At 37.7% G+C, this 27959-nt stretch overlaps 1 protein-coding gene across 2 annotated transcripts; it reads left to right on the top strand.

The window, feature by feature from the left end:
• Nucleotides 1–225: 225 nt before the first annotated feature.
• On the top strand, nucleotides 226–27547 carry ZBTB38 (zinc finger and BTB domain containing 38). Of its 2 annotated transcripts, none has more exons than XM_084639693.1 (2): nucleotides 226–291; nucleotides 23423–27547. In XM_084639693.1, the coding sequence occupies exon 2, from the start codon at nucleotides 23423–23425 to the stop codon at nucleotides 27005–27007; it is 3585 nt and encodes a 1194-aa protein (XP_084495819.1). In that variant the 5' UTR covers nucleotides 226–291; the 3' UTR covers nucleotides 27008–27547. The 2 variants fall into 2 exon arrangements, with proteins under 2 accessions (XP_084495819.1, XP_084495818.1); XM_084639692.1 differs by lacking the exon at nucleotides 226–291 and adding an exon at nucleotides 1111–1187.
• Nucleotides 27548–27959: the final 412 nt, after the last annotated feature.

Below are 27959 nucleotides of genomic sequence, written 5' to 3'. Positions count from 1 at the left end.
AGAGTCTGCTTACTGAAGAAGTGCTGGAATGGCTACAATAAGATAAAGATTGGTTTATTTTCCTCAGCAGAAGGATGCAGTCACTGTAGAGGCAGGTTTTGATAAGAGTTTGAAATACCTACTACTGTATTATTGCAGAATTTGGAGTTTTCTGAACGCTGTTTAGTGACTGGAGCTCATCTTGCATCACCAGTTGATGACATTTTTCTTTGTTCCCTCCCACGCAGTTGAACCAAGACTGTAGCTGATGTGCAGTGTCACTTACAACCTTAATCAGATACTGCATTTAAGGTGAGCTGTCCCTTGCCTCCACCCTTACCAGAGCCGTGCTGCAGTATGTATCTTACTCCTACAAGCCTAAAATGGCAGGCAGGATTAACGTTGCTTGTGCTGTGTGGATGCTGTGTATAGAATTCATAATACCATGCCTATTATTTCAAATGTGAGTACGTAAATGCTCTGTGTACCATATCATGCGGTAGTGAAGACTTGTTTGTGCTTCATTACAGGCTTAGATATTTAAGCATCACCTTTGGAATTCTCTTTCATTTGCAGTGTAGCGAGCTGTTAGCTTGTCATCACATTCAAAATACAGTATTAGCCCTTAAAAAAAAAAAAAAAGCAAATTCTGCTTCCAAATGCTGTCACCCTTTTTCTTCTTGCATTTACTGTAGTTTAAATAATGTATGTTGTATTGTTAATTAATGTGAATATCAAATTAAAGCACTTGAAACATACATATTTATAATGCAGGTAGGAGGCACGTCAAATCTATTTTTAACTCTTACGCAGTCCACGTTGTGCAATGGGCTTTGGGTGTGGAGTTTATATTTTCAGCAGTGATATCAATAGGCTGATTTTCAGCAAATGTGACAAGTGGCCTTTGCAGTGGTCAGCTTTACTCTTTGAACCCTCTCAGGGTGTGGGGAGAGACAACATTGTGTTGCAGTTTCAGAAAACCTTGGATGTGGACATCTTTTTTTTTTTTTTCCCCCCACTCCTGCTTTACCTATTGATAAATTCAGTTTTCATGATCACAGTCTATTCAAGCTGCTTCCCATCTGATTTTTGACAACTGCTTCTAAAAATTTATCAAGAAGACCGAGAATTCAGTTGATCTCCATCGCTTTACATAAAAATGGCTGGGTATATTGCCATGTTAACACTGCATTAGGAGGTACACACAGGTAGGTTGAGATTTGCATGTTTTGTAGATTTCTCATTCAGTGCTGCAAAGAGATAAAGTGAGTTTTAAAATGTAGCTTTCAGTGTAAAAATGTATTGAACAGTTAATTAAAAAAACAACAACCTAATACTAAACTGTATGGCTTCACATATTGGCATGACGATTGTTTTCACCTGATAAAAGAATCTATTGTGAAAGTGAAGCAATCATGTCTGTTAAAATAATCATATGTAATAAGGGCGTGGCAACGTTTATGCAACAAAAGAATTTTTGAAAAGCCTATTAATTCAGTTACATTTTAAAATCTATTTTGAAAATTATTGAATTCGTAGTTAAAATGCAAAAGTAAAAGTTAAGGTGGGTAAGAAAAATAAAAAATATTTAAATTTTACCATAGAAAGCGGTCTTTCAACGTGCTCTGTGAAAGCTTAAATAAAGATTAAGTTGCTTTGTTACAGATATTTTTCTATATCAGGTACCAGAAAAAAAAACCTACAGTATTTCTTTTTATTTTAATGTATAAGGTTTTTAGAGATAGATATAGATGGCCCTGTCAGCTTAAACTGAACATCAGTTCAATGCAGTATGGTTTATTTAAAAAAAAAGTGGTTCAGAAATTAAAACCAAATAGCTCTAGATACAAAAGCCTGAATTTGAGCAATTTTTAAAAATAAATTACCAGTATTGTACTTCAGAGACCATCTTCTGAAATAAATTTATTTCAGATTAATACTGGGCCAGAACCTGTTTCCTTGGCAACCAAATCCTGTTAAAAAGTGCAATAGTAGAGATGCAAAGAAGGTTATTCTTGTTTAATGCCATGATGCAAATGTAAATTTAGCTGTTAAGTTACTTTTGGTTCTAAATGAGAAACTGATCTCATTTTATGTTTCCATGTGATTATCATTTCTTAAAAGACGCCATGTTTGTAAAACTGTGCATATCAGAAAACTGCTTTTTCCTGTTTTTCATTGATTGCTTCCAGAAATGTACCTAAGTACCTTTTTATTTTAAGCAAAGTATGAAGTGCAGTTCAAGGTTTGTGCAGTATTTGTATAAAACAGAAGTTTCGTTATTACTACTGTACAAGTATCACTAAAACGATAAGACAGCTGAGAAATGTAGAGAATAGAAAACGTCCTTAAACCTTCTTTCACAATCACTGAATTTAGTAACAATAGAGCTGCGGACTTTTCACTAAACGGAACCCATTCTGAAGTCCAACCAAAACACAATGTTTAACCATTCTCGAAAAGTACTCGTAGGTGTTGGGATATCAGCAAAGCTCATTTGTGATTTGTTGTAATGTACGGATCCCAGAGATTCTGCACAGTTTGAGTAAATAATTGCTTAGGTAAAACAGCTTGTCTAACATTTTCAACAGTATCTGTAAAATCAAACCCCATCTGTGCTAGAGGAAATTGCTTAGGCAGTCTTAAATTGTGCTCAATGCCTGAGCTTATAGTCATTTAGCTTATAGCCTGGTGTATCTCCTTATGAATCTCCTTGGTATATGATTTGAGAAATACTTACTGCAAAGATATTTTTGCATCACGGTAGCCATTTTCCTTTCATGTCCTTGACTTTAAGTACATTTTGTGTGGAAGAGGCTCAAGCACAGAACCATAATCACAGAAAAAATATTGCAAGCTTGGTTCTACTCACAGTTCATGTTAATAAAAATAGCATTAACAGTTTTCACTGCGATATAACTAATTTTAATTTATTTCTAAAGAGATCATGAGTTCAGTGCATTCCCAATAAATATTACTGTTCAGGAAGATGACTTCTATCATCTGTTTTGATAGGCCAGTGCTGAATAATCATTCCAAACCCATTTGATTTATTGACTAGATTAGTTTGATGCAGTACAGTCATTATTTCCCCATTCCATTTAAAGAAACTCGGGTGAAAACATGATAGATTTACCAGTGTATGTTTCAAATGACATTTTAAAGTAGAATTTTTATTATAGCCATAATTTCATTTTCTCTGGTTGCAAGAATTTGATTTACATTTTATCCTTGGAATGTACTGTGCAGCTGGTTCCTCAGTGGTGTTATTAACACTGTTGGTTTTTTCCTTGCATAGTATTATTTTCAAGGAAATTCTAGTTGCTACGGAGCTAACGCTGAGCAATGGCAATCTGTGTATTATGTTTTAAAATATTTTGAGTATATTGTACCATGTCTCAGCGGGACAGTGGAGACACTGTACAAATAATTTTTTTTTATTATTATTTTATTTTGTCTCTGTGGTTCAAATTAACATACCCATAATGTTTAAAGAATGAAAATCTAATTCTTGGTTACATCAGTATGTTTCAGTCTGGTTGTTTTGACTCCGTTTGCAAATATTCTCTTTTGTCAGAATGTGGATCCTTTTTAAATTGATATTACTGAACTAATAAATGCTGCTTCCCTGGCTTCTGTGAAAATTCATAGTCAGCCTGAGAGCAGCAATTGTTGTGGTGAACATGATGATTTGCTTATTAAGGGGAATTCTATTAATTTATCAAGCTGTTCTGAATTTACACATCCTACATGAATTGCTGTGTGCGGTTTTAATGATATGCTTCTAATAAATGGGAGGTGCCCAGATGCTTTCACATTGGGCTTCATGTGTAAATCTTACGTACACCACATACATTTTACTCTCTCTCTGGCTTTGGTGCATTACCTGATATGCATCTTCTGACTCCCAGCACTGCCGTGTTTTGTTTTTAGCTTTCATATGACCTTATACCAGATAGCTGTAGGATTCCTTAAAGTTGTGTTTTTAATCTTCATGCTCATCAGAATCTTTGGCATGAGCTTATGAATATAAGAAGGCTTATTGCTGTATTGCTATTTCAGATTATCCTGCTGAGTTAGACCCAGTCTTCTTTTATTCTTACCCTGTTTAAGTTAAAATGCGGGTGCCACGGAATGTCTATATCAGTGATTTTCAACCCTTTTTCATTTGCAGACCCCTAAAAATGTTCAAATAGATGTGTGGACCCCCTTTGAAATCTTAAACAAAATCTGCGCACCCCCAGGGTCCACGGACCACAGGCTGAAAACCATTCTCCAGATAAAACAGAAATATTGAAAAAGGATTCTGCTAAAACTGAAAATAGAGATATAATGGGCTCAGCTTTATTATTTGAAGCTTAGAGGTCAGAGTCTGCAGTTCTTGTTAATGTTTTCACAAAGGTGATTAATGGTACATTTGCAAATGGAAGATGGGCACCTAACTGTTTCATTCTTAACTGTTGTAACACTACTGCTGTACAGATCATGTGACTCACAAGGCCTGAACCTTGCCCCTAAGACTTATCAGTTATTATACAAAACAACTTGATTTTGGTTGGCATCTTTTATACAAAACCTTATCCCAAAATGTTTTAAGTGTTAAATAATAGCAGAGGGAGAGAGAAACTAGATGATATTTGGAAAAAGATGAAGAGTCAGCTGACCAGAGGGAGAAAGGGAGCATGTTCCAGAGGGGAGAAGCTGCCTAGGAGAAGGGACTTTTACCAACAGTGATGTGAGAATGTGTGGAAAAGGAGGCCAGAACAGAGGAGACAGGATGAGGAGAAGAGAAAGAAAAGGGCTCTGTGAGATGTTGGAGCAGGTACATGAAAGGTTTTAAAATCAAGGACAATTTTAAATTGGCTTCCATGGGAGTCCATGGAGTTGTCTGATAATGTAAATCTATGTTGTAACGAAAATATTTTGCAGTCCCCAGTCTCTTGGGTCATATCTACACTGGCATACTGTGTTATCTAAATCCTGTTTAAAAGTAGCTTGTCTCATCATTGAAGTAAAAGCATATCTATTTTAAAATCCGTCCTCTACCCTAGATGAGATCCTACATTTCAATCTAGAACACAGGTAGTAAAACACATATGCCTACTTTATGCTAAACAGGCAAACCACATTGAAACCCTGCTAGCATGAGTAGTGTTTTAAAATGGTTTGGTTAACACTTTGGCAATGAAAATGTACACGGGGCCTTACAGACATAGATTTAGAATTGTCTGTTTCTCTTGTTCTGTGCACAGAATTCCAGATGATATTTAGGGGAATTGCAAGTATGGCGACAAAATAGTACTGATGTCTTGTCTGTAGTTCAGTTCCTCTTCTTGGGTTTGCCACTTAAGCAGTGCGGAGGCATAGGTCCTCCATGCAGATGACTGTAGCCTTTATAAAACTCCCAAGATCCATATGAACCACATTCAGATCCATGGATATGGGGCAAGCCTCTTTACCACTTTGTCAAGAGCATGCAGAAGTCTCTACCAGTTGGATCTCCCGTCCTCTGGGAGGGATTTTTTCCTCATAGAGGGTGACCTTATCTATAAAACAGAGGTGCTGATCACTAGTGATGATTAAAAAATCCCACGGCACTTTTGGCAAAGGTAGAGGAATTAACCCAATGTCCTGGCCAGATTCTAATATGGGTAACTTATACATTGTATTTATCTAAAACTGCTCTTGCAGTTTCAGTTGGATTCTGTATTGTTCATCTCCTACCAGCCTAAAGTACTTGTAGCATTGTGTGTGATATTGAATAGTTGATGCATTGTGCCTTTTATATATGACTGTATCTTGGTAATGGCTAAAGCGAGTGCTTTGTACACTATATAAAAAATTTTAAAATGCACTGGCTATAATTTGAGATGAAAGGTAGATGTCATACAAAACTGAGATATATTATGATAAGTTATTGGATTTTTTATGTAAGTTTAAATTTTGCATGGCAGATATACTTTTGCCACCTGCCACCTTTTTGTGAAGTTGGAACAATGTGAAATTAGAATAACTGCTGTATGCTTTGGGCAGAGCCATGTTTATTTAAAACAAAATAATCTTTGAAAATCCTGAGAATTTGTTAATTTAGGACCTGATCCTTCACACCTTTATGCAGATAATCTTGAAACAAGGGAGTTGTCCCACTGATTTTAATGGTGTTACTTTGTGCATGTGTGTTTGCACATACATATGTGTGCTTTTGCAGGATCACACTTGTAGTCATGTTGAATTGATGTGGACACAGTGGTAAAATGAGGACCTACTCATGCATGGAATTAAGTGGCAGGCTGCAACTTTTAATAAATTTTAAAACAAGGACGAGGCACTCCTCATCTGTCATCCCTGCTGTTCTCTACTGGGCATTTAATTGATTCCAGTGCAGAGGTTCCAGGGGTCCTTATCATATAACCTGTTACTGGTGATGGGGTTACAGGGCACTTTACCATATAACCCATAACATGGGGTAGACTATCCTCAGCCTACTCCCCAGGACCCGCTTCTCTCTGATTCCTAGCACCTGCCCCCCACAAGTAGGAAAGACGGTGCAGCAGGGTGGGGACTTCAGCCCGTGAGGTCAACAAGGTCTGTCCTTGGCCTGCAAAGGCCACAAGGTTTCACCCTATCCCATGAGCCCAGGGCCCATCATCAAAATCTCAGGTCTTTTACTTCTGGGAACCGTTTATTTTATTCTCCTAATTGCACTGGAAACTGGCCAGAAGTTGTGATGAATAAATAACTCCACCCCAGTACCTCAGTTAAGTGGTAACTGCGTTCCTGCTTAACCCACTGTGGCTTGCAGGTGCTGCGAGGAAGGCAAAAAACTCCATGGTCCTCTGCCAGTTTGGCTCATGGGAGAAAAAATTATTTCCTGACCCAGTAAACAGGTGAACAGCTACACCCACAGCATTTGTCAGGTTGGGTTCCCATTCCTAGTTCAGGTGGGTTGGGAGGGCTGCTGGAATGGAGCAGAAAGAGGCTCCATGTGGCCCCTGTGCTGGGCTAAATCCTGGAAGCTGGGGAATGCTGGCCAATCAGCACCCTCTTTCCCCAGTTGCCCAGTGGGTGCCAGAGACTCCCAGGGAAGGAGCCACCCATTGCGCCTTGGCAAGTGTCTCCCTCCCTTGATGCTGGGACTGTCCCCCGTTTCACCTCCAGGCCCATCAATTTCCCCCACTCAGGTGGGGCAGAGGGTGGGTAATAGTTGCCTATATAAGACAAAGCCCCTAATATTGGGATGTCTGGTCACCCTATCCATGGTGCTGACTCTGATTGACTTCTGTATCTGAGGGCAGAATTTGACCCAGAGCCCAGGCCTAAAATAGGCTAATCAAGTCTGTTCTGACTATGCAGACCCCGAGCTGTTACTCTGCAGAATTGAATTTTACCTTGAGAGTAATAGCACGTACCTGCCATTCTAAAGAGAAACTAATATTATAGCGATTGGTTTAGAAAAGGAAACTGCTAGTGACCTTTACAATCAGTTGGAAAATGTTTTCTTTTTTTTTTGTTTCGGCTGTGTTCACTGGCTATAGTTTAAAAGTGTGTAATGTAAATACTAATAGAAATGTAACTACTACATAGAATCACAATAGGCAAAATAGACAATTATCCTTATTATGTATGTTAACATAGCAGATTAATAAGTATCACTTTGTGCAATCTTTTAAAATGTTAAATAAATTTGGTCTGAGTAAAATTATCAGCTTATTTGTAATTTTAAAGATCATTACGGACATAAATTGGCTCAGATATTCAGAGAATATTTGTTTAATCTGAAACTGGAAAAGGACAGGTTAGATTAGACTACTTTTATTTTGCCTTCTGCTAGTTGAATGTGTAACAGAATTCAGTATGACTGTTTTTGTTTAAAGCCCTGCAGGTGGATCCATTGCCAAACCAGAACAGAAAAAAAAAAAGAAAATTATAACAAAGCAAAGATGGAAATAATATTGAAACTGTTCAGCAGAGACTGTAAGATGCAAGGTCTGCTGTGTTTCTAGTATCTGTAGAGCAGGTTGCATATCTTTTAATTTTCTGCTTAGCAGAAGAATGTGGATTTATCCATTTAATGAAGTTGCTTGACTTTTTTTTTCAGGCAGATAAAGAGACAAAGTCTAATTGTTCTGGAATACTGGAATGCTGTCTTTGGTTATTTTGTAATACCAGAAGTTGAGATAGGAGCACCATTTGCCTAATAAATAGAAGATTGACTCAAACCCTTCCAATCTTTGAGCCACATTCTGCACTTAAATTTAGAAATTATTCCTGGCCTCTTGTTTACTTGTTCCTGAAGGGCCGAAATCAAAACGTTTGATCTGAACTTTCTCAAATATTGAGAGAGTTGAGATCTGGTTTCAAATATTGTGGCTTGGCCCTATCTCAATTAATTGTATTACATTATCTATATGAACAGTACATTAGTTCTAATAATGTTAGCAAAAGTTGGTAAATTCTTCTGTGTTCAATGCCTAAAGCAATATTTTCACTGTCTCCTGTTAGGCCTTTAAGCCTTTTTAGGATGAACTGGTGCGGACATTAATGTGGTAAAAACAATGTAGGCCTCTGCTGTAGAGAGCTCAGGAGTGGATACACAGTTCCCAGAGAGTTAACCAGAGATTACTTAGAGTGTGGCTTATTTTGGAGAGGAAGGTATAGAGTGCATTGGAGTTATGTTCTGTACTGTGTATACTATCACTCAGGTCCATCTTTGGAATGCCTCTTTTCTGGATCTGGCAGTAGAGAATCTGTGGAGTCTGAACTCCATCATAGGATTGGGGGCAATGGCACAAAAGTTGTCTGGTGTGGTTTCTCCCTTCCCCCGAGTCATGACTTATGGGGCATGAATCTATGCATTATGAAAGGCAGTGATTGTCTAGTAAACGCTTTGAATGTACAGGTGTGAATAACCACATATAGTTGAACTGCATTCTGTGTATATTGAGCTTATATATTGTTTCCCACTCTGCTTTAAGATTGAAACTACTTGACTGTATTGGAAAGTTTTGGAACCTTTAAGCCTATGCAGTTTAAAATAGTCTTAAAGTAACACATGGCATAATTTCCAGATGTGAGATTCTCAGACCTCAGATGCGAGATTCTCAGATCTCAGATGCATAAGAAAGCATCCAAAATGTACCACTATTTCTCAATATTAGCAGGCATGGGACTGGGGTGTCCTCCTTATAACATATATAATGTAAATTTGAAAACTATTTTTTACAGTGTAGTTATACCATTTAAAAGTAATCTACTTCTAAAATACCATGGGCCTATATGTCAAAAAGATACTAAATTTGTTCGCACAGTGTTGTACGCAAAATACTTTCTATGACCAAATAATAGAATTGGTGCACACTATACTGGTTGAACCTCTAACTCCTCAGTTCATATGTACAAATACAATCTATGTATGCAGATTGTGGCTCACATCCTGACATCATTTGCACAGGGTCAGACCTTTCTGGTTGTGCAGCTCCCCACTGAAGTTAATAGGGTTCAGTGCAGACTCAAGGGTCCATCCATGCAGATATGATTGCAGGACTGGAGCCTCTTTTATCTCTGCCTGTAAATGATTATGCATGCAAATTGCTCATGAGAATTCAAAAGCTTAGTTGAAGCCCCATTGAAAAGATAGTCCTGTGTTGGCTTCTTGTTCATTTGAAATGTATTTTAAAAACAAAAAAGGACGAAAGATCATGAGATCTTGAGTTTACGTATTGAAATCAGCAACTTCAGGTACTTAAGGCAGAGCACTGGCATCTGTTGAAAGAAGACTTTGAAGTTGGTTGAGCTAAAATTGCTCTAAAAAATAAACTATCAGTTTTTTTAAAAAAATATGCTTTTGTCCAACTCTCAATTATGTTAGCTGTAGGCATATAGGAATATTAGACTCTCAGGGGAATCAAATTGTCAAGAAGTTATAAACACTTCTGCCATCAAATTGGGGCATGTGAATATTTATGCATATAACTTGAAATTGACTGGGATTATCAAAGCAAATTGAGGATGTTAGGCACCTCAATTCCATTAAAATTCAATGAGAATTTGGTACCTAACTCCCTTAGGTTTCTCTGAAAATCCCAGCCTACATACACAAATTGCACAGTTAAATGAAAGCTGCACAATTTCCCTTCTCAAATGTGATGGAAAGAAAAGCCTTTGCCTGTGCAAATAACTGTGTCAGCAAAATACTGGGTGTAAATGTGCTGGTGGCTTTTGAAAACTTGGCTCATTTATACCTGATCAAAAGATGAGCTGATATATATATATTTTTAGATGATGGTTGTCCTGCATGAGGCTTGAATTGGTGGAAGGATATAAGAAGTTAAGAAACCCCATTTCTCATTGTTGCAGGTTGAAAAAATAAGAGAAGGCAGAGAAAGGTTGGGAGCATGCTCTTGGTTTTAAGGGACACAACATTTTTTTTTCACCTAATTCAACCTTTGCTCCAGCATTTGTTACCATATGTTTCTGACAGCAGACGCTCAGTTTGTGGTAAAATAGCTAATTACTAAGGGGAAGGAAGCAGCCCTTTGGTTTGAGTGAGTCCTTCCTTGTTTGGAGGAAGTGCCTTGCTTCAGTGAACAGAGAACTTCTACACTGGAATCTCTCTGGGTGATCAAAGGATGAAACTGATGTGCTCCACAGGGAGTTTGTTCATTGTTTCTTGGCTGCAACATTGAACTTTTAAGATTGGTCTTGTGAAGCAAGTGAAAATTGAGGGATGTCAGGAAGGACATCCCATAAAAAACATGTTTATTATTATTATTATATATATATATATATATGTATGTATTTTAAATACATAGCCACAAGACAGTATTCTGTAAAAAGAGCACAGGACCATGAGATACAAAGAAATTGAGCTAGTCAGATGGACATTAAGCAGTGGTTGCCATGCAGATGGCTCTGATAATATTCCACATGCTGGAAGGGAATTGATACAACAGACCACAGATCTGAATGTTGGTCAAATAACAGTCATAGCCCAAGCAGTCCAAAAACTGAAGCTACTAGCCTCTGGAGGATGAAGATGATGACCTTATTTATGTTTTTTAAAAATGTGTATATAAAATAAATCATTTCCTGCTAGCAGCCTTCACTAACAAATTACATTTGTTGAGATTTTGAAACAAAAAGCATCTGTCCAATAGGATCTTGTTCATCACATTATACAAAATAACTACATACTGTCCAGTCAGCCCAATGCAGTAGCTAAAGCAAAACATTCATTCAGAAGAACAGAATAAACAACCCTCCATTCTGACGCAAAGCTCCATTCTCCCCAGGCCTTACAATCCAGAGTGCCTGGGAAAACAGGTTTCTCAGAAAGATCTCTGCATTGCAGGTCAGTAAATGTGGATTATTTCAGACTAAAGAGCATTATACCTTGTACAGGAAGAAGATAACCATTACTTTATCCTGGAGCTGAAAGAACATAGCCAAACTAAATTATATGAGGTTTCAGAGTAGCCGCTGTGTTAGTCTGTATCTGCAAAAAGAACAGGAGTACCAATGTGATATATGCCATCATGTGCCAGCAATGCCCCTCTGCCATCTACATTGGCCAAACCAGACAGTCTCTACGCAAAAGAATTAATGGACACAAATCTGACATCAGGAATCATAACATTCAAAAACTGGTAGGAGAACACTTCAACCTCTCTGGCCACTCAGTAAAAGATTTAAGGGTTGCAATTTTGCAACAGAAAAGCTTCAAAAACAGACTCCAACGAGAAACTGCTGAGCTTGAATTAATATGCAAACTAGATACCATTAACTTGGGTTTGAATAGAGACTAGGAGTGCCTGGGTTGTTACACATATTGAATCTATTTCCCTAAGTTAAGTATCCTCACACCTTCTTGTCAACTGTCTAAATGGGCCATCTTGATTATCGCTACAAAAGTTCTTTTCTCCTGCTGATAATAGCGCATCTTAATTAATTAGCCTCTTACAGTTTGTATGGCAACTTCCACCTTCTCTGTATGTAAATATATATATCTTCTTACTATATGTTCCATTCTATGCATCCGATGAAGTGGGCTGTAGCCCACGAAAGCTTATGCTCTAATAAATTTGCTAGTCTCTAAGGTGCCACAAGTCCTCCTGTTCTTTTAAAATTATATGACTTTCTATCCTTTCTTCATTGAGGCAGACACTTGTCTGCCTTTCATAGCGCTAGTAGTAGCAATGCACTCTTTTCTGAGGCAGTAAGTAATCTGATGAGACCAAGAATAGGGAATAGAATTACAGCTAAGAAAAATAGCCTAATTACATTTTTATGGATGTTATTCTGGATATGCTTAAAACTAAGATAACCAGTGTGTTCCAACTAGGAAAGGAAGATGGGCTTGGGGCCTGTGTGAAGATGAGAGCTACATTTAGCTAGGACATGAGCATTTTAGGGACCAATCTGGCACCTCCTTTGTGGAAAGGATTCTGGATGCAGCAGTATTTGCATGTTGTGCTGCTCCCTGCTGCCAGCACAAAGGGAGGCTTGGACGGAGAGAAGAGGTAGCTAAACTGGCCAACCCTTTATGCATGGAAGGGGCACAACATGGAGAGGGCCTAATGCAACCTGAGGGTGCATTAATGACCATACCAGAGGGGTGGGGATTCCTTTGCTCCCCAACCTTGTGGAACGCACTTGCAACACCCTGTTTAATGTTCTGAACACAATAGGATGGTGTGTATACTTAGTTCAAAGGATTTGGGCTAACATAAATATATTCAAGGAGTACACTAATAAGTAGGAGAAAAGAAGAGTACAAGAAGCTAATATGAGATCGACCTGCATCTGACTATCCACAGAGCAATCTGATTATCAGGGATTATTCCGAAATCTCAGCCAGTCAGAGCACAATGGCTGTCATGCTGCTACTGACTCGCTGCTGCATGGTAGTTGTCACTGCCCATACAGTATGGAAATCCCTGCACTCAGGGTTCTAGGGCACTAGCAAATCTATCACCCTTATGCCAACAACAAATATGGCCACCAAAGTTTAGCATTTCATCCAGTGACCAAAATGTTTCTGCTTTTCTTCCATTTAAAGAATAATTAATCTCACTATCTCTAAAATATAGTGGACTATTTGACAGTTCAGTATAATAACGTGAGGGTGATTTCTGTTAACACCAGTAATAATCATATTCTAGGCTAATAAACAGCACAGCCTTCAGCCACAGCCTTGATTTAGCCCAGGATATAGTTATAATCCCCTAAATAGGAAGCATCCTCAAGTTATCATCTAGATCAGTGGTTTTCAACCATTTTTCATTTGCGGACTCCTAAAAAATGTTGAACGGCGTTGTGGATTGCTTTGGAAATCTTAGACATAGTCTGCTGATCCCCAGCAGTCCACAGGTTGAAAATCACTGTTCTGTGGTAACAACAATTTTTCGTGGACCTCCAGAGGTCTGCGGATCACAGGTTGAAAACCACTGATCTAGATAATTGGAATGCTGTCAAACATTCTGTTGGATTGAGAGGCTCCATTTCAAGTGTAACAAACAGATTCATTGGAAGTAACTACACCAAAGATGAGAGGTTAGTTTTATTGCACTCTTACATAAACAAGGATACATAACTTCATTCAATCTGGCAGGCATAGTTTATTCAGATCATTCTTGAAATTGTATACTCCATTATTTCACTAGTTGTAACACAAAAGAATAGTGTGCTTCCTTTGTGTGAATCCAGCTCCACCTTGTGGGCAACACACAGAGAGGGAAACTACTAGAGTCATCAGAATCAGTTTAGCATGTGAACCTTTATGGGAAGAATTTTGAAAACTTTACAATTAAAGTAATTCTAGAGTTTCAGCAAAGACATATTTTAATCTCTTGGTACCAGAAATATTGCTTGCATTGGAAAATATATTTTTAAAACGTTTTTACACTTTAGACTTTTGAGCAGGCCCACTGAGGTGGCACTCGTACTTTCTGCTGCTATCTAGGACACACTGACAAGACTTTGCCTTTTGGTGAGACGGTAAGGGTATGTCTACACTGAAATAAAACACCCGCAGCTGGCGTGTGTCAGCTGACTCAGGCTGGGGCTGTGGGGCTATAAACTTGCAGTGTAGACATTCAGGCTTGCAAGGCGGGAGAGTCCCAGAGCTCAGGCTCCAGCCCAAAGCTTAACATCTGCACTCCAATTTTATAGCCCTGCAGCCTGGGCCTAAGTCAGCTGCCCCAAGCCAGCTGCAGGTGTTTTATTGTGGTAGACATATCCTTACTCTGTATGAGAAAGTGTCAGTTGTACCCCTCTTTTACTAAGGTTGCCTCGGGGACACTGATGATGGGATTTAGTGATTCTTCCCACCTGAATGGGAAAATTTTACATTGAAACTTCACAACAAGAAGTGAAGGGTGAATTGGAAGTGATGAACCACCAAACGAAGAAAGTGGAATCCCCACAATTTAACAGGGAGTGAGAAGCTGTTTACACTCCTAGACCTGAGAGATCTGACTGTGTTAACATAATACTTTTATATTTAAGTTCTCCTATTATGGCACTCCTGTCTGAATTAAAATGTAGGAAAAAACATTCCAGAAAAGACATGACTGAGAAATATGATTAAGAGCCTATAAATGAGGCTATAAAAGGGAAGTAGTATCCTATGTTTACAGTGGCACGCACAACAAGCAAGAATCTAAAACAGGAAATGTAAGTGGAATTGTAGAAATAATATATAACTGTGTTGACTATAGTCCATTAGGCAATAAACAACAAAGGGAGATGGCTGAATCGCCACCTTTGTTTCTTTTAATGAGCCAAGGTGAGCAAGAGTTGAGATATAAAATGCTGTAGTTCATATGAGGCATTCTTAAAAAAAAATTGAATAAGCATTTACAAAATTGTGCATACCCTCCTAAAAAAGGGGGTGAACATAAAGTGTAAAGATAAATACCATAAATACGCTTTTACAGTCTGGAGCTGATAAGTAACAGGAGATACCAGCACCTCTTTCAAAGTTTTGCTTTTAATAAGGAAAGGTAGAAATGTAGTAAGAAAATGAAAAAAGAATAGTTCTGACCATTTTGTCAAGAATGTTGTCATTTCTTATTTTGCATAGTGGTAGACAACTGTAAGTTCTCTGTTTTATTCACTGATTCCCACCCTGCTTCTACTCCAGGCTTCAGACATGGGTTACAAGATCTTCAGTGAAACACAACAAAGAGTATTTGAACATCTGGCACTTACCTGGCAGTGGTTTCCGAAAGTTTAACAGAAGGAGAGATGAACTAATTCATTAAATCATGTTTTGGTATGCATTTTTATCTGCCATTGGCCGGCCTGGCAGACACCCTTTGATCTGCTTGCATGAGAACATAATGGCCACACTAGGTGAGACCAATGATCCATCTATCCCAGTGTCCTGTCTTCTAACAGTAGCTAATACCAGATGCTTCAGAGGGAATGAACAGAACAGGGCAATTATCTAGTGATCTTGTCATCCACTCCCAGCTTCTGGCAATTAAAGGCTTAGAACATCCAGAGCATGGGGTTGCATTCCTGATCATCTTGGCTAATAGCCATTGATGGACTTGTCCTCCATGAACTTATCTAATTCTTTTTTGAACCCAGTTATACTTTTGGCCTTCACAACATCTCCAGGCAATGAGTTCCACAGGTTGACAGTGTGTTGTGTAAAGTAATACTTCCTTTTGTTTGTTTTAATCTTGCTGCCTATTAATTTCATTGGGTGATCCCTGGTTCTTGTGTTATGCGAAGGGCTAAATAACTCTTCCTTATTCGCTTCCTCTATACCATTCATGATTTTATGGACCTTTATTATATCCCCCCTTAGACACGTTTTCCAAGCTGAAAAGTCGTGTTGGCCCTTCCCCAACAAATATGTATTTATGTATCTGGTAATTCTGTTCTTTACTGTAGTTTCAACCAACTTGCCTGATGTTGAAATTAAATTTACTGGCCTGTAATCCCAGGATCGCCTCTGAAGCCTTTTTTAAAAATTGGTGTCACATTAGCTATTCTCCAGTCATCCGGTATGGAAGCTGATTTAAGTGGTAGATTACATTCCACAGTTAGTACTTTTGCATTTTCATATTTGAGTTCCTTCAGAACTCATGGGTGAATACCATCTGGTCCTGGTGATTTATTACTGTTTATCAATTTATTCCAAAATCTCCTCTACTGGCATCTCAATCTGGGATACTTCCTCAGGTTTGTCACCAAAAAGGAATGGTTCAAATGTGGGACTCTCCCTTACCTCCTCTGTAGTGCAGACCAATGAAAAGAATACATTTAGCTTCTCTACAGTAGTCTGGTCTTCTTCAAGTGTTCCTTTAACACCTCAATTGCCCAGTAACCTCACTGGTTTTTTGGGCAAGCTTCCTGCTTCTGATGTGCTTAAAAATTTTTGCTGTGGTTTTTGTTTGTCTTTTACTAATTGCGCTTCAAATTCTTTTTCTGGTCTGCCTAATTATACTTCTATACTTGACTTGCCAGAGTTTATGGGCCTTTTTATTTTCCTCAGTATAATTTGACTTCCAGTTTTTAAAAAATGCCTTTTTGCCTCTAACCACTTTTTTCACTCTGTTGCTTCGCTATGGTGGCTTTTTTTTTTTTGCTCTCTTACTACATTTTTTTAATTTGGCGTATACATTTAATTTGAGCCTCTATTACAGTGTTTTTAAGTTTCTATGCAGCTTGCAGGCATTTTGCTCTTGTGACTAACTTTTAATTTTTGTTTTTTAACTAGCTTCCTCATATTTGTGTTATTCTGTTTTCTGAAATTAAATGCTACTATGGTGGGCTTCTTTGATATTTTCCCTCCTACAAGAATATTAAATTTAATATCATTATGGTCACTATTACTGAGCAGTTTAGATATATTCTCCTCTTGGACCAGATCCTGTGCTCCACTTAAGACTAAATCAAGAATTGCCTCTCATCTTGTAGGTTCCAGGACTAGCTGCTCCAAGAAGCAATCATTAATGGTGTCTAGAAACTTTATCTGAGCATCCCATCCTGAGATGATATGTACACAGTCAAAATGGGGATAGTTGAAATCCCTATTATTGTTGAGTTTTCTATTATCGCCTCTCTAATCTCCCTGAGCATTTCACAGTCACCATCCTGGTCAGTAGTTGGTAGTATATTCCTAACCAGGATGGTGACTGTGAAATGCTCATGTGAAATACTATTATTATTCCATCATAGAATTTCTCTCCATAGAGATTCTATGGTATAGTTTGATTTATTTATGATCTTTACTATATTTGACTCTATGCTTTCTTTTGCATATAGTGCCACTCCCTCACCAGAACAACCTACTCTGTCATTCCTATATATTTTGTATCCTGGTATTACCATGTTCCATGGATTATCATCATTCCACCAAGTTTCTGTGATACCTATTATATCAATATCCACATTTTAATATCTGGCACTCAAGTTCACCCATTTTAGTATTTAGACTTCTAGCATTTGTATACAAGTACTTATAAAATGTGTCACTTTTTAGTTGTATGCCTTCATGTGATGTAATTGAATGGGACTCTTTTTCTTTTGACCATTTCTCTTCAGTTCCTACTTGTACTTTATCAACTTGTATCCTCTCTTCTTTATTAGGATATAGAGAATACCTGTTAATAGAGCTTTCCCTGAGGGATGTCTCTATCCAAACCATGTGCTCCCCTGCACCTGTCTGCTTTCCCTCAGCCCATACATCAATGTTCAAAATGATGACGGGTCACCAGTAGTTTTTTCACTTTACAACCCGTCCACATCTTCAAACACACACACTCATAAGGTGCCTGTGGTGTTGTATGTTATTATATAATTATCTATGCCTCCTTGAAGTATGATTAGTCAGATTTGTACTTACATTTCACAATTTTCAGTCTTTTTATTTATCTTTAATATTGAGATTATTTATAGCGATGGTCACCGTTTCCATGGTTGAAGGATCAGCCTGGACTAATCTTCATTTGCTGCCAGAATTGGCAACCCAGTAATTTTTGTCTTATTGAACTTTGTGCTTAAGGTCCTTGATGTGTGAGAAATTTTTATGAAACCGTGTCAACAGCTTTACTCCTCTGTAGAGGATAGGGTAGTAACTTCCCACATGCAGTGGCACCTGCCACCATACACACATTACACTCAGTGTGTACCACTGGCAGTTGAGAAGGAGCAGCACTGGCTGCCGCACTGCCCACTCAGATTTGGATCACTTGACCTCTGGCATGTTGGGAGGGCTGTAGGGCCAAAACTGAGTGAATGGCATTGTGACCTCGTACATTGTGGCCACAGTACATTCAGGTTTGGCTGGAATAATAGAAACGGGATTGTATTTAAGAGTACAAAGTGCAATGTCTTGCACTGAGGAACTAATAAAAATTTCTGTTATAAACTGGAGTTTATATGTTGGAAATGAGAGAGGAGGGAGAGCTGGGTGTATTCGTCAATCACAGGATGACTATGAGCCAACAATGTAATGCAGCTGTAAGAAAGTCAAATGCAATCTTAGTTGTATCAGGCAGGATATTTCTAGTAGAGATAGGGAAGTACTAATGCCATTTTAGAAGGCATTGATCAGACCTCATTTGGAATACTGTGCACAGTTCCAGTCGCTCATGTTCAAGAAAAATTAACTCAAACTGGAACAGGTGCTGAAAAGGGCTACCAGGATGATCAGAGAATGAAGAGCCTATTTTTTGAGAGGACACTAGAGAGCTTGACTGAGAACGGATATTGCTCTATAAATACATCAAGTGGATAAACACCAGGGATGGAGAAGAGCTATTTAATCTAAAGGACAGTCTTGGCCCAACAAATGGGTATAAACTGGCCATGTATAAATTTAGGCTGGAAACTAGAAGAAAGTTTTTAATGAGCAGAAGAATGAGATTCTGGAATAGGCTCCCAATAGGAATAGTGGGGGTGAACAACCTAACTCCAATAGAACCTCAGAGTTACAAACACCAGAGTTACGAACTGACTGGTCTACCACACACCTAATTTGGAACCGGAAGTACACCAGGCAACAGCAGAGAGGGGTGAGGGGTGGGAGGCAAATACAGTACAGTGCTATTTGAAATATAAACTACTAAAAAAGTAAAGGGAAAGTTTAAAAAATTTGACAAAGTAAATAAACTGTTTTCTTTGTTTGTTTCATTTAAATTCAGATGGTTGAAAACAGCATTTTTCTTCTGCATAGGAAAGTTTCAAAGCTGTATTAAGTCAATGTTCATTGTAAACTTTTGAAAGAACAACCGTAACATTCTGTTCAGAGCTATGATCATTTCAGAGTTATGAATAGCCTCCATTCCTGATGTGTTCAAGTTCTATTTTTAAAATACAGTAGAACCTCAGAATTATGATCAGTTATGATAGGGATTGTCTGAGGAGGTTGCCTGTGATAGCAGGGAACTGGACTTAATGACTTAGGAGGTTCCTTCCAGTTCTATGTTCCTGTTACATTCTCAAGGACATGGGCCCATAAAAAATTTGAACTAATCCCTTTGGGTCAGACTTTTGACCAATGTAGCCAAGAAACCTGCCATGACTATGGAGTTTATATATGATTTGGGCCACACTCTATAATCAAAATTACAAGTTCTGTCTATAGCCCTATAATGAAGGAGAGCAGACGCTCAAACAGTAATACTTCAAATTGGCTTCCAACATGAGGAGTTCCTATAGAGAGTGTGTAACTTTGTAACCCATCAAGAGTTCTTGATTATTTGCTTTCACAACCTTAGTGTGGATCCCTTGGAAACTATAGGCCTGATTGATTACTCCCTTGCACCTTGTATTCTCATTTACACCTTTTACAAAGTGGGTGTAGAATGCTACCACCAGTGTAAAGTGAGTGAAGAATTCTGTTAGGGTAGCATTTAACACTCACTTTGCACAGCTGTAGATGACTGTGCAGGGTGCAAGGCAGTGGAGATCAATACTTGTGTACAGGCAAATAGATGCACTGACTTCCATAGTTCCTGGGGCGGGTGGGGGGACACGCGGAGTTGTGATCAACCCTTTGGTCTGCCCCAGGCCCTGCCCCCACTTCTTCCTCCAAGATCCCACCCCTGCCCTGTTCCATCTCCTCCCCCTCGCTTCTTCCTGCCCCTGCTCCTCTCCCCCCCCCCCCAGTGCCTCCTGAACACTGCTGATCCGCGAGAGGTGCTGGGAGGGAGGTGGAGGAGCTGATTGGCAGGGCCTGTAGGTGTGGGGGGGGGGGGCTGAGGAGAAGGGAAGGAACTTACCCGCAGGGCTGCCAGTGGGTGCTGAGCACACACTGTTTTTTTTCCCGTGAGTGCTCCAGCCCCAGAGCACCCACGGAGTCAGCGACTATGCAAGCAAACTATTTCGGGATTGTACTAGCCAAGACAAAGGGAAGCAAAAAGTATTATATGTGAAAAACAGTTTGCTCCATATTGGAGTTTTTTCATGTAGTTTTTCAGTGAGAAATATACCTGATGGTGAACATAAAGATTAATGCCCAAATAACAAATCATAACTTCTGCTTTCTCCAAAGAAGCTATGCAAAGAGGTATTGTACCAAGCAGAGTGCAACAGCCATGATTCAGAGACTACAAATTATCTGCGTGCATGCAGGTACAAGTCTAAATCATGAGTATTTTCCCCTAAAGATGGTATGCTGAAGTAACTGGCTGAAGAATCAGCCAATCTTTCTATTACGAACATTTCAGTTCACTTATTATGGACTTTGTATATAAATTAATTTTAGTGTAGAAATAGCTATCTGCTGTACTTAGTTTAGCAACAGTGTGTCAGATGATCTGTCCTTTCAAACTAACACTAACTATGTTATTACAAAGAATGTTTAAAAAAAAAATACTGGCAAGCTTCTCTTACCTTGGTTGCTGAGAGGTAGAGTTGACAGTATTTTTTTTCTTACACAGGAAATAACTCAATTGCTTCTTTTGTGAGATCTGTTTTTGACATCTGATGCTTGTGTTTCTAATACCATATCACATGAGCAAGTCTGATGTAATGTCAGACATTGTCTATGAAAAAATAATTGTTAGTATAGTAACTCTGGGATAATGGCTGCTTGCCTAAAGGAACATATTTTTATCAGTATTCTTTATGTAGAAGATAGTCTCATGTACTAGAAACTAATTACATCTGGATTTTCGGATAGTGGGCCAAAAGAGATAGTGGTCTTAAACTAATACAAATTTCAGGTCAGTATTCTAATTAAAGTGAATTAATGTTTAATATCTCTTATTATAACCTATGCAAATATAATGAAAAAACTACATAATGCAACATCATTTAAAATGTATATGCATGACAATGCGATCTAGATTCTCAGCTTGTGCAAGTGGGCATCTCTCCGTTGACTTCCATTTTTCACCAGCTGAGGATTTGGACCAGCAACAATCAATTTGACTTTCTTAGGGCACTGTTGCTCAATACCCTGCTTATATGCATATGTAGTATTTTATCTCACAGTATATACTACTGAATTCATTTCTGTAACTCTGATACATTACATATATGATTTGCTATGTGAACCATAACTTTGAATTTCTTGTGTTCTGTGCACAACTTTTGTGCATCAATAGCTAAAACTTCCCTATTACAAACAGGAGCCCTGAGCCAGATTGTAAAAATAAGTGATTTTATTCTCAAGCTCCACTTATGATACCTAAATAAAATGTCTCTCTCAATATATTGTGCATATCGTCATAATATGGATTGTCTTTCTTATCTGCTTTGATTAGCAGTGAAGTAATTAAAGTTGCCTTTTTTAAATTATCATTATAGTTCAGAGCTAATGCTGCAGTGAGAGGAATGGAGTAATTCCCACCTCTTTCAGAACTTTTGTTTTAGGCTGGCCATAGATTCCAGAAGACTCACTCTATTGATATATATTTGATTCACATTTTGGAGATAATCTTTGTGACCATAGGGCTAGTGGCTTAAATTTTTTAAACAGAAAGCTTACATTTAGCACAGAAAACTGTACTGGCTCACCCACCACATAGTGGTATAATTTTACCCTGAATACAAACCATAAAAGTGTCCATATTCAGTCATTCTCCTTCGGATCCATTGTGGTTTAAACTGATGAAGAAACTTTATACAATATACTTTATACTATGCCTTGCTAGTCTGAACTCTTTATAATCCTCAATAAAATAAAATGGAGGCATCTTAATATCACTCAGCAAACATTAAACAGTAGAGTATTGCAATGAGCTCTCATTATTTGGTATAATTAAAAAAAAAGTCAAGCATAGTTATTAGGATACTGTGAACTGCTATTACAAATAAAACCAAAATGACAAAAGAAACAAAATACATTTTTTTATCATTATCCTGGTTTTTATTATTACTGTATTTTTAATTCACAAAATTCAGTAATTCACAATGAAACTTCCAGTCATTATTAATAAAGTTCTATCTAATAAAGCCCAACAACTAATTTAAATGAATTATATAAAATAATTCTTATATAAAAGAACATATATTGATGTTAAAGTCATGATTTATGTGTTTTATCTTTTGGTTTTTAAAACAGTATTTTGTCATTGGAGCATTTTAATTTTTGGAACCTCTAATTTTTCTATAATTTTTTATTAATGAGATCAATTATTAAATGTGATTATCTGCCAAACACAGTCCTGGAGCTCTAAGTCCTCTGTTATCCATGGAACAGATACAATAGGGGCAGCAGCAGTTCAAGTTTCCTCATACTGCCATATCAATACGTCTCAACCCTGACCTTGGAGGGACCATCTCTAGGGTTGAGTTCAGTTTCTTTGTTCATTCAGGCTAAACTTCATCACTTGCACTACTGGCCATTTGGAAGGCTGGAGGCTTTGATTTTAAATGCTGGATATCAGCCAGATTGCAAATATAAAGCACTGATCTGGTAATTAATGAACAAGAGAGATGCTTGTTCTCCTGTCACTGCTACTGCGGAGCTGCCAGAGCTCCTCCATCCCAAATCTGTAAAAGTTATTTAAAGATTTGTGTAGACCTTGAATGAAATATTATGACAGAACATACTTTGAATATATAACTTATGATGTATGTAAATGCATTTGAGTTACAAATGAATGTTATTTTCTTTAGCTCCTTGGATAATTTACCCATTTCTACAGAATGAATCAACTTTTCTATGAAAATTGAGTGGGGGGTAGAGGGGACCCTTTAAAATTAATTCTGAAATGCAGGGCCTCACCCTACAAACATTTACTAGTAGGAATTGTAGTTACTTCCCTGACAACTCACCCTATTATCATCAGTATTGTTTGCAGGATCAAACTCAAGTTTTTTACCTGAAAATGCTATTGCATGACTTCACCGTCCCTTTTAACCTGAATTAAAAACAAAACAAACCTGAAAAATATCCCCAGTTACAGAGCTGATTTTTTTTGTAATAGCTTTTAAAAGCAAATTTAACTATTAACTTTTTTTTTTTTTTTTGTAGATGACAGTCATGTCCCATTCAAAGGATCTCAAGGATGACTTTCATAGTGACACGGTACTCTCCATTTTAAATGAACAGCGCATCCGGGGTATTTTATGTGATGTCACTATAATTGTGGAAGATACCAAATTTAAAGCCCACAGTAATGTACTAGCAGCTTCAAGCCTTTATTTCAAAAATATTTTTTGGAGTCATACGATCTGTATTTCCGGACATGTCCTGGAGTTAGATGATCTTAAGGCTGAAGTGTTTACTGAAATACTTAATTATATCTACAGTTCCACAGTAGTTGTTAAGAGACAGGAGACTGTAACAGACCTTGCAGCTGCAGGGAAAAAACTGGGAATATCATTTCTGGAAGATCTTACAGACATTAATTTTTCAAATTCCCCTTGTCCATTTGCATTTTGTATTACTGAAAAAGGGGTGGTCAAAGAAGAAAAAAATGAAAAAAGACATGAAGATTCAGCTATCACAAACGGGCCAAGAATCACAAATGCATTTTCAATTTTTGAAAATGAAAATAATAACAATTTGTTTTCTCCACTTGACTTGAGAGCGAGTTTTAAAAAGGTATCTGAGACCAGTAAAGTAACCAATGTTGGCCTTGATAGGGATGATGTTGGAAAAGATGCTGAGCCAGCCAGTACGTTAGCTGAACACTCCTATGCAGTTTCTTCTGGAGGTGATGCTTTTCAAGGAACTCCTTTTTTAGAACATGACAGCAGCCCCCGGAATAAAATGAGTGAAGACAATTATGAAACTCTCCAGACAACATCACTACTTCAACCAATAAAACAAGCATGTGGTACACCAAAGATGGCCTTTAAACCCCAGTGTACTGGTCTGGCTATAGCAAAAATATCAGCCCCCAAAGTAACCAATAAAGAGGTTCAACAAGGAGCAGTTACAGATCAAGCGATTATTCCTCTTCCTCATGATAAGGCAGGAGACTTACTTTTTTCCACAGAAGAGGAAAATAAATCTGCTAACATCCCTGGATCCATAGGAACAGTTATTCCACCTGTTTACAGATGTAACTGTTGTACCAGATTATTTGATGACAGAGCTTTACTCAGTACTCATCTTCAGCTTCACACAAATCATCGGGAACCTTTAATATGCAAATACTGCAGCAAACAATTTGCAAATCTTAACAGACTGGAGAATCATGAACAAGTCTGCAGGAGTTCAGGCAGCATATCTGTTCAGAGTGGAAATGAACAAAAATTTTTAGATAACTATACTACTACTGATGAAAGAAATGGAAGCTCACATGGAAGCACAGAGCCTCTGATGTCTGAAAACAATATTACTGATTACTCCAGTGCAAACTGCACCTTGCCAGAAACAGATCATTTGGTTAAAGTTGTTGATGGGCAGATATTATATACATGCATTGTTTGCAAACGTAGCTATGTAACATTGTCCAGCCTTCGAAGACATGCAAATGTGCATTCATGGAGAAGAACTTATCCTTGCCATTACTGCAACAAAGTATTTGCATTAGCTGAATATCGTACCAGACATGAAATCTGGCACACAGGAGAAAGGCGTTATCAGTGCATTTTCTGCCTTGAGACTTTCATGACCTACTATATACTAAAAAATCATCAGAAATCTTTCCATGCAATTGACCATCGACTTGCAGTAAATAAAAAAACAGCTAATGGAGGCTTAAAGCCTAGCATGTATCCTTACAAACTTTATAGGCTTTTACCTATGAAATGCAGAAGGCTACCTTATAAGTCCTACCAGAATTCTTCGTATGAAAATGTACAAGCAAACAACCAAGTTAATGAAGCAACTTCTAGTACCTGCATTATTCAGAATTCTCTCAACTCTGAACTACCGTCGCTGAATTTTCAAAATAATATATTAACAAACAATACCACTATTTCCTTGAATACATCTTCATGCAATGATGCAACATTGTCTATGAATATTCAGAATGTTTCACCTTGGGCAGTAGGAATGTTAAATTCTAACCTACAAAGTGACTTTTTTACTGCAGAAAAATCAGTGCCCACAGCTGCAAATGAACTTAGTTCTGGTTCTCAGGAATGTGATTCCTCCATTCTGCCTTTCAGTAATGTGAGTGAAAATTCAGCCTCTGTTATTAACTATAGCAGCTCAGCACCTTCGGTTATAATGCACAGTAGTAGAGTTTCATCAGTAATAATGCACAGTAATGCAGTCACTTCTGTGGGAAGCAGTAAGACAATATCCTCCAATAATACAGCCAGTCAGTCCATAAAAGATGACTGTAAACATGGGTCAGATAATTATGGCAAAGGTATTACTAAAGCAAAAACTATTAAAGAAAAAAAGAAAACACTTCTGTACAATAGAGGAGAAACACTCGAGGAGTTACAGAATATTACAGGATCTGGAGGTTCATCTAACAAGGCTACAGATACTTTTCAAGAATCAAGTAAAACTGAAACCTACATTGCAAAGCCTGCCTTACCTGGAACATCTACTGATAGTAACGTTGCTCCTCTTTGTCAAATAACAGTAAAAATTGGGAATGAGGCTATCGTAAAAAGACATATTTTAGGATCCAAACTGTTTTATAAAAGAGAAAGAAGGTCTAAATGTGACTCTGAACAGGACAATCAGCCTCAGGAGACTGAAACAGAGAGAAAAGAAAGAAGCCCAGCTAGGCTTTGCAGATCAGAATGTATGGAACTGACTGAAATGTGCGATGATGTAAGTGATCAGGATTCCAATGACAAACCCTGGAGACCTTATTATAATTACAAACCAAAAAAGAAATCTAAACAGCTAAGAAAAATGAGAAAAGTCAAATGGAGGAAGAATCATGGGAACAAGAACTCCAGTAGTGAAAGTCAAAATACGTGCAATAGAGAGTATGCACTTAGAAACATTCCTGAAGAAAAGGGCATTAATAAAGAAGGAAACACGGAAATGCCTAATCTTCATTGTGAGCTCTGTGAGATAGAGAAATCTTCCACTGAAGAAATCCAAGAACCTATACATTGGCATGTACCTACTTCAAAGCCTTATATTTGTGAATTATGCCAAAAGCAGTTCCAGAGCCCATCCACACTAAAAATGCATATGAGATGTCATACTGGGGAAAAGCCGTATACTTGTAAAACCTGTGGTAAGTGTTTTTCAGTTCCAGGAAACCTACAGAAACATGAACGCATTCACTTGGGTGTCAAGGATTTTGTCTGTCAATATTGTAGTAAGGCATTCACTTTAAATGAAACTCTCAAAATACATGAAAGAATACATACTGGAGAAAAACGCTACCATTGTCAATTCTGCTTACAGAGTTTTTTATATCTTTCTACCAAAAGAAATCATGAGCAAAGACATGTACATGAACACAATGGAAAAGGATATGCTTGTCTTCAGTGCCCCAAAATTTGCAAGACAGCAGCTGCTCTTGGAATGCACCAGAAGAAACATCTATTCAAAAGCCCAAGTCAACAGGATAGAAAAGAGTATTTGTGTAATGAAAGCTCTAAACCTTTGGAAAGTCAAGATTTCATTGACTCAGATGGGAATGAAGTGAATAGTATACAGAGTATGACTCCAAAAATTATACTTTGAGTGACAGTTGTCAAAAACAAGAAAAGAGCACTGACAAATATATTGGAGAAAAATATATAGAAGTGTGGAATGCAAAGGAAACTCCAGATTTGGGCAGGTTCAAAAAATGAAGATGACATTTCTTCATCCAAATAACTTTCATATATTAGTACAGTATATGCAAAAAATACACTGCAACAGAAAAGCTATTTGCAATAGTGTAAACATAGCATGAGGGAGAATAAAAGTCTGATCCAAAATAGTTCTGCAACAGTAAACGGTTGTAATACATACACTGAAGAAAACAGTAGGTCCAATCAAAACCGTTTTAATAGGAGTTACAAGTAACTAGCCACTGAACTGTCTTAAATGTACAATACTGTATTTAATTCTGAATCACTCTGGATGACATAACGGCCAGATATATAGGTTCAGAATACATTCACTATGAAGAGTTTGTGCTACAGAAGATGATGTGATGCAGTTATACTCAGACTTTCATGGTATTGTGTTTATAAATGAAAAACAAAATTTAAAACACCATGGCCTAATGTATTTTAAAATAATCCAGTAAAGATGGAAAATGTTTATTGAATGTGAGTATGAAGTATAGTTCAATTCTGGAAAACTTTTCTCTATCTCAAACCTTGGTTTATACTGTTGTATGAATATTACATTTTACCTTATCTATAGTCAATTTTACAATTACATTGATAAGCAGTGGGTATCTGAGTGTCAGTGAGGATTGGAAACCCTGATTCATGATACCGCTGTGGTATTCAATAAATGTTCATCTTAAATATTAAGTCTTCCAAGCTGCATTAGTCCTGGAAGGTCCAGCTATCAACTGTATGGCAGGCCAACTAATCCAGGGGCAAGTCCAGATTTATTGTTGTAGAAGCCAAATGAAACACACTCCAGCTTCATGATCAAGGAGTTGTGGAACTGTCCAGTGTAAAGACCTTGTGTAAAT

This window comes from Lepidochelys olivacea, assembly GCF_965140295.1.
Source record: "Lepidochelys olivacea isolate rLepOli2 genome assembly, chromosome: 9".
NCBI lineage: Eukaryota > Metazoa > Chordata > Testudines > Cheloniidae > Lepidochelys > Lepidochelys olivacea.
The sequence above is the reverse complement of the archived record's forward strand: the minus strand, read 5'-3'. Positions and strand labels throughout refer to the sequence as shown.